At 55.6% G+C, this 7,243-nt stretch overlaps 1 protein-coding gene across 1 annotated transcript; it reads right to left on the reverse strand.

Moving 5' to 3' along the window:
• Window positions 1-1,840: 1,840 nt before the first annotated feature.
• Window positions 1,841-6,809, reverse strand: MYC (MYC proto-oncogene, bHLH transcription factor). Its single transcript, XM_080379799.1, has 3 exons — window positions 5,671-6,809; window positions 4,032-4,734; window positions 1,841-2,973 (listed from the first exon to the last, which is right to left on the reverse strand). Exons 2-3 carry the CDS (start codon window positions 4,717-4,719, stop codon window positions 2,411-2,413), a joined length of 1,251 nt encoding a protein of 416 aa, XP_080235925.1. The 5' UTR covers window positions 4,720-4,734; window positions 5,671-6,809; the 3' UTR covers window positions 1,841-2,410.
• Window positions 6,810-7,243: the final 434 nt, after the last annotated feature.

The raw sequence follows: 7,243 nt of genomic DNA on the forward strand, positions 1-7,243 counted from the left end.
AAAACCAAAACTGTTCTCCAAATCATTTAAGAAGCTGACAAACAGAGGTTTATTAATGACTGTGTTCTAACCTCATTTAACGGGAAGAAGTGAGGGGGTTTTGCTAACACAAGAAACTGGGACCCAAAGGTGACAGACATTTTCCGTAGTTTTGTGGATGGATCTACACATCTTGGTTTGTCTCGGAGGATGGAGGTGCAGTTAGAAATTCTTTAACCACAGCTTGCTTCGGTTCCGAAGCAATATCTAAAATAGAGTGCACGCCAAAAGGCGAGGGAAATCGGTGTTCTTTTAAAGTAAGTTATCCTGTCTAATAACTTTTCAGTTATTCAGAGCTGGAAGATGTCTCGATTTACAGCTCAGATACAATTAACAGTTTCATTTCATGTCATTCTTTTTCCTCATAAGTCAATATCTGAATTACATGCTGAAAAAAGCAACTGCAGTCCGCTTCTACAAACCCAGTTACAAGCGGGTGGGGCAGAGAAATTGGAGGAAAAAAAGAATTGCCTTCTCCTTTTTTTCTAACAATGGGACTTTTTTCCCAAGAAACCTTCAGACCAGCACCTAAAGCACTTCATCAAATGGAATTAAGACACTTACCTTCTTTTGGAAGCCCCACGTACAAAATTATTGGGACCGTTACCCCAGGCTTCGCAGGGCAGAGACCTCTGGCATCTACCCTGGCTATAAAATGCTACCTCCCTGCATCCCATATACATCCCTGCTCAACCCTTCTTCCCACTCCAAACTCAAAAGCAATAGAAAATCTGAACCCTCAGTCCCAGTTCAAGTTGCTGGTACTGGTGTTATCTGGCAGTACTGCTCCTTGAATGGTTAGAAGCCAAGCAAATATGTATTTAACAGGAATTATGAAAATTAGAAAGTACAAGGTTCAACTTTTTGAAAAGCGCCTTCTTCCCCCACATCAAAGGGCTCATTCATTTCTTGTTGAAGTTCTGACCGAAGTGGAGGTAAGTGGGCGAAAGGAGAAAAAGATCACATCTCATCTTAGGAGCTGTGTCAAGAGAGTACTTTATGGCCCATCCAAAGCTGATCATGAGACAATTCCTGAATGTAAATATGATTTAATATGTCTGGCAAATGTTAGGAATCTGTCTGAGCATATTCTGCAAGTGAGAAATAGCTCTTCTTTTCCTTTGCTCCCTTTTGTATGTCCTTGAACTTTCTATTCCTTGAAATCCCAAGTAACTGTTCACGTTAATAAAGCGTTAAGGTGTTTGACCAGGAAGATTGGCTCTGCTGATTTCAGCACTTAAAAAGGGAAACCGCTCTGTTGTTTTAACAACTTCAGCACTCACCATCTCAGTTTATTTTCTTATCCCATTTAACTTCTGTTCAAACTCAAACAGGAAGCAATTAAGGTGAGCCTACTACAAAGCAGCCCTCAAAATACATAGCTGGGTCTCTAGTGCAGAATGAAGGTCATGCCCCAAAAATCTAATTATATGTATTTGGAAGGAATGCAGAGCCTATATGCTGGGGTGACTGGTGTAAAAATCCACCACCTCAACTGTACTTTCAGCAGGCAGATGACCATAGCCAAGAACAACATCACTCCCACCACCTTCACGGAGACAGTGGTGCAACACTGGTTGAACCAACAAAGCACATTAAAGCAACCACTTTATCTACTTGAACTAACAGAAGGGGAAGAAACTCAACTCCCAACTAAGCTGCAAAACCATCATCATTTTCCTCTCACCTAACTCCCCATTGACTTGTGTCAGGTCATTGCCATGATGACAGGGAGAAGGATGTCATGGAAATAGGCATCTAATGACAACAGTGGGAAACAAAGGAAAGTCTTTACACAGAATTTAGCTAATTATATTTTGGGCAAATATTTATTTATCTAAAAACAAAATAAAAATCATTTTTAAAAGAAAAATGTATTTAAATAAAAAAAAATTGTGAAATGTTATGGCACAGAAGTTCAAGACAAGTATAAATCCAGTTGCCACAACTGTTGCGTATTAATGTTGCACATTTTTCTATAAAGGCTTTATTAAAGGTATTTACATGGCAATAAGATGTGTAAATATATACAGCAATTTGGGGACGACTTTTTTTTGGATTCTCATATGAAAAAATGCCTTAAATACAAAATTTTAAAAGAAAAAAAGTTGAACAGTTCATCCCCAAGCATGAAGAATGTCCCATCATCCCTTATGCCCAAAGTATCAATCATGAGGCAGTTTTGAGGTTCTGGCCAAACCCTTAGGAGATTCAGCCAAGGTTGTGTAGTCTCAAGTTAAATCGCACAGCATGCAGTTGCAATAGTTCCATACTCAACGGACTGGTGTAGTTCATGAGCAATATTAGAAACATTAATATTTATCATAGTCTCAGTCTAGTTTGGGTTATTGTAAGCGATGCCCAAGAGTTCCTATGCACAAGAGTTCCTTAGCTGCTCGAGTTTGTGTTTCAACTGTTCTCTCCTCCGCCTCAGCTGCTCTTTCTCTGCAATCAGTCTGTGTTCGTCCGACTGGATGGAAAGAACATACTCCGTTGCTTTTTTCAGGATGACAACCTTGGGCGCCTTTTCGTTGTTGGCCACCTCGGGTATCTGGTCACGCAAGGCAAAGAAACTCAGCTTCAGCTCATTCCTCCTCTGGCGCTCCAACACGTTGTGCGTTCGCCTCTTGTCGTTCTCTTCCGAATCTGACGTGCGGGGACTCGAGCATTTTCGGTTGTTGCTGATCTGTTTAAGAACTCTGCCACTGTCCAACTTTAGCCTTTTTGCAGCTGGGTATTCAACCTTGGTGGAGGGAGGCGCGGCATAATTGTGCTGATGGATGTTGACGTGACACCGTTTGAGAACCAGCGGGCTGTGGTGGGGCTTACTGTGCTCTTCTGACGTCTCTGTGCTGGATTCTGTGCTGGATTCAGATTCATTCGCTTCAGCTAATGTAACTACATCGATTTCCTCGTCTTCCTCTTGTTCTTCTTCTGCAAGGGGAGAGGAAAAAAACAAAATCCATAAGCTGATCTACGCAAATACTCTCAAGACCGCTGTATTTATAAGGGAAGGTTACTCTGAGCTTGCACAGTGAGGAACCCATTGACAAACCCTTCTTAAACCCATTTGATGCTGCTGGACTCAGCTTTCCCCAGGAGCCTTTCCCTTAAGGAAGCAAGGCTTCGAGCGCAATAATAGGACACAGGTCTGTGCTCCAAACCCCGGCTCCCTGGTTTCAAAAAGTTTTAAAGATCTTGCGTAATTCCGAAGAGCGCATGAAAGATAGCAGGGAAGTTAAACCTCGGTTGTCAGCAGTACAGCGCAATAAAGCTCCCAGACTCAAGCTGCCCTTAATTAAGGATTTAGAAGGCTTTGGCCACGCCTCAAAAGAAAGCTTACTTAACACACATGTGTATTCAGAGACGTTTGCCGAAGCGCTCTTGATCTGCTAATTTGTGGAAAATCGAAGGGGGGGTGGAAAGGAACCAACAACCCCGAAACAACCAGGGGAGGCTGTGGCGCTTGGAGTACAAACTCACTTTCAAACCAAATTTATGAGGGAGCGGAACAGGCTGTCAAACACCTAAGGAAGCATTTCTAAAACTTTCCCAGCCCCATTCACTCCTCCGTAGTCACTTTCACTAGCACCTCCCCGACGACACATTCCCCCGCGGCTCTGGGGCGGGGGCTAACCCCTTCCCAGCCCGCCTCGCCGGGACACCGCGCTGGACACCGACCGACTCTGACCCCGTTATGAAAGTTTCTCCCCACGCCCCACCCCCCCGCTCCTTTTTTTCTTCCCCCTCCCTTTCGTCCCTCCAGCCCTGGAAGGAAAACTGGGCCGGTTTTCCAGGAAATACTCCCTGGGAGCCTCTCCGTGCCTCGCTAACGTGGCATTTAAAAAAGCCCACGCGGGGCGGGAGGGGGGGAGCGGGGGGGTGAGGAGTGAGGCCCCGCTCCCCCAGCCGAGCCCCGGGGGGGGGGAGGGGGCATTCGGCGCCGCGCGGATTTCCACGCCCTGCCCCGAGCACGCGTGGGCCCCACTCACCCGAGTCGCTGCTGGTGGTGGGCGGCGTGTCGTTGCCCAGCAGGGACGCGGGGCTGGCGCCGGGCGGCCCGGCGCGGGGGGCGCGCTCGCTGAGCGGGTAGGGGAAGACCACCGAGGGGTCGATGCAGTCGGCGGCGGCGGCGCCCAGGTCGTGCAGGTAGAGGCTGGCGGAGGCGGCGGGGGAGGCGGCGAGGCCGGGCGGCGGCGCGGCGGGCGGCGGGCCAGGGCGGGCGGCGGCGGGGCCCCCCTCCCGGCGGGCCGCCTGGTAGGAGGCCAGCTTCTCGGAGACCACCTTCTCCAGCTTGGCGGCGGCGGAGAAGCCGCTCCACATGCAGTCCTGGATGATGATGGACTTGACGAAGGACTCGTCGTCCGGGTCGCAGATGAAGCTCTGGTTGACCATGTCCCCCCCGAGGAGCTCGGTCACTATCTCCAGCTGGTCGGCGGTGGAGGGGAAGCAGGAGGCGGCGGCCAGGCTGGAGCGGCGGCTGGGGGAGAGGGGCGGCGTGGGCAGCAGTTCAAACTTCTTCCAGATGTCCTCGGACGGGGCGGGGGGCTGCAGCTCGCTGCCCCGCTGCTGCGCCGCCAGGTAGAAGTTCTCCTCCTCCTCCTCGAAGTAGAAGTAGGGCTGCACCGAGTCGTAATCGTAGTCGTAGTTCTTGCTGGGGAAGCCGGCGCTGAGCGGCATCGCGGCGGCTGGTGCCTGTGGGCGGGAGGGGGAAGAGGGGGGCGCCCGGGTGAGCCGCGCTCCGCCGCGGGGATCGGTTCCCCCGGCTCCGGCGGGGCCGCCGGCCCCCCCGGCGCGCAGCGCTCCCTCCCGGCTCCCCGCGCCGTGCCGCCGGGGAAACGCGCAGTCGCGTTTCGCGATTAAAAAATATATATACTCATTCTGATCATAATAAATAAAAAACCGCACGACCTCTCTTCACCCCCTTCCAAGCTCGGCAAAACGACCGGGCGGCGCGACCCGATTGCCGACTCCCGGGCCGCCCTACCCGCGGCCGGCGGCTCCCCCGGCGGGGCTGCCGCAGCCCGGCCGCCTGCGCCGCCCGGCCCCGCTTCCCGCCCGCCGCCCCTCCGCGCTCGCACGGGGCACCGCTCCGGCCGGCGCCGGCACGGAGGCCCTCCGCTCCCGGGGCCGCGTCGCCATCCCCATCCCGCCCCCCGCGTCCCGGGAGCTGGGCGGGAAGGGGCGGCGAGCGCCCGGCGGCTTCCAGCCGAGAGCCAGGCTGCTCCCCAGCCACCCACCTGGGCGTGCTGGCAGTGCGCGGGGACGGGCAGGGACCTTGGCAAACTTTGCCAAATATACATATATATATGCATATGTATACATATAAGCAATATGTGCGATAACCATAAAGCTGCCCGCGCATACGTGGGAGACAGCAAATGCTTCTCCCGCCCCACGTCCCCCCCCCCCCAATATATTAAAAAAAAAATAAAAAAATCCGAGCGCAAGGAAAAGGATGGGCAACGCCGGTGCCCCGGCAGAGGAGAGCGTCCCTCGGGAGGGACCGTCGGTATCCACGTCCGCGGAGCGCAGCCCCGCCGGCAGCCCGGGTGTCACCAGCCCGTGTCAGTCCAAACGCCACAACCGCGGGGGATCGAGTGATGGGAAAAGCAGAGCCCCGCAACTCACCGGCTTCTCCAAGGCGCCAGCTGCGAAACGTAGCGAGGCAATTATTGCGGGCGGTGCGGGGAACAACAAAACAAGGCGAAAAAAAAATTATATATATATATAAATGTAAAAATAAAAATTAATAAAAAAGAACCGCCAGCAAGGACGGGGAAGGAAAACAAAACAAACAAACAAAAAAAAAAAAAGGCAAAACGCCGGGAGAACGTTGATCTCTTCCTCCCACCACGGTTTAAAAAAAGCCACACGGAGCAGCGGAGAGAAGCCGCCTTCCCGGCGTGAGGCGGATTGTAGGGTCCAAGGCGGCGCGGCGCGCTCTGTCCGGTACAATAGAAGTTTACTTGCTTTCCTCCTTTAAAGCGCCGGCGAGGGGCGGGCGGGAGGTGCTGCGGGGCGGGGGCAGCACCGCGGGGCCCTGTGTGCGCGCTCCCTCTGTGCGCGCCGCCGCTCCCCGCCCGCCCCTGGCAGCTGCGCGGGCTCCGCGCTCCCGCGGCGGGAAGGGCGCGCCGCGAGGGGGCGGCCGCGCAGCTCCGCGCCTCTCCCCCCGCCCGCGGAGAAATGCGCCGCGGCGCGGTCCTCCCGGTGCAGCGGAGGGGGCGACGCAGCGCTCCGCGGCCCTTTATATGTATTTTTTATTTTTTGTTTTTACTATTTTTTTGAGCTTTTTACTACGAGCCGCGCAAGGAGGAGAGGTCGGAAGTAAACATAGTAAAAAAAAAAAAACTAGTAGGGATTAAAAAGCAGCTCCTCGGCGCTCCCCTCCTCACGCCGGCTTTCCGGCAGGGAGAGCGCGGTGCCCCCCGATGGCGGCGGCCGGGGAAGGGGCTTCGCCCTCTCGTCTCCGCTTCTCCGGGGGGCTTCGGCGCGCAGCGAGGGCGCTGCCCCGCGGGGGAGAGGGGCGACGGGGGCAGCGCGGGCTCCCGGCCGGCACAAAGGAGCGTGTGTGGCTCGGGCACCCCCCGCCCCGGCCGCCGCTTGATTATCCCGCCTCTGCCGGCGCCTGCAGGGGATTAAACCGGGAGAGGGAGGCTGGGGGGGCGGAGGCAGAGCCCCACGGGGGTCACCTTGCAGCCGCGCTGCGCTCCCTTCGGCGGTCCCCGGGTGTGCCTCTTCCTCGGCTTGTGCCGCCCCCGCTCTGACCCCGCCGGCAGCCCCTGCCCGCGGTGCCTCCTCTCCTTTCGGCCATCCCCGAAGGGGCGCGGAGCGGCGGCGGCCGAGCCCCGACGGGGCGCCCCTCCCTGCGCCCCTACCTCAGCGGGTCCCGCCGGCACCGGCGCCCCGGCCCCCTCAGACCGCTGACTGCCGGCGACCCGCACGGCCACCGCCGCCCCCCTCCTACCGCCCGGGCGGGCGCTGCTCACGCACCTGCGGTTCCCCCGGGGCCGCCGCCAGCCCCCGCCGAGCCGCGCCCCGCGCATCCCACCTCCCCTTCCCCGTGCTGCCCTCCGCACACGCGGGGTGGACAGAGGGACACCCCGCAGGGACACCCCGCTGCCTGTGTCCCCCCAAAACGCTGCCAGGCGGATGTCCCATCCCCACCGCGGGCACCCTGCTGGGATTTTTGTAATTCATTCAT

This window comes from Falco punctatus (genome assembly GCF_963210335.1).
Source record: "Falco punctatus genome assembly, chromosome: 3".
NCBI lineage: Eukaryota > Metazoa > Chordata > Aves > Falconiformes > Falconidae > Falco > Falco punctatus.

Coding starts and splice junctions, on each gene's coding strand:
- MYC (XM_080379799.1), bottom strand. CDS start 4,719: ATGCCGCTCAGCGCCGGCTTCCCCAGCAAGAACTACGACTACGATTAC. Junction 2,974..4,031: donor CACCACCAGCAGCGACTCGG/GTGAGTGGGGCC, acceptor CTCCCCTTGCAG/AAGAAGAACAAGAGGAAGAC.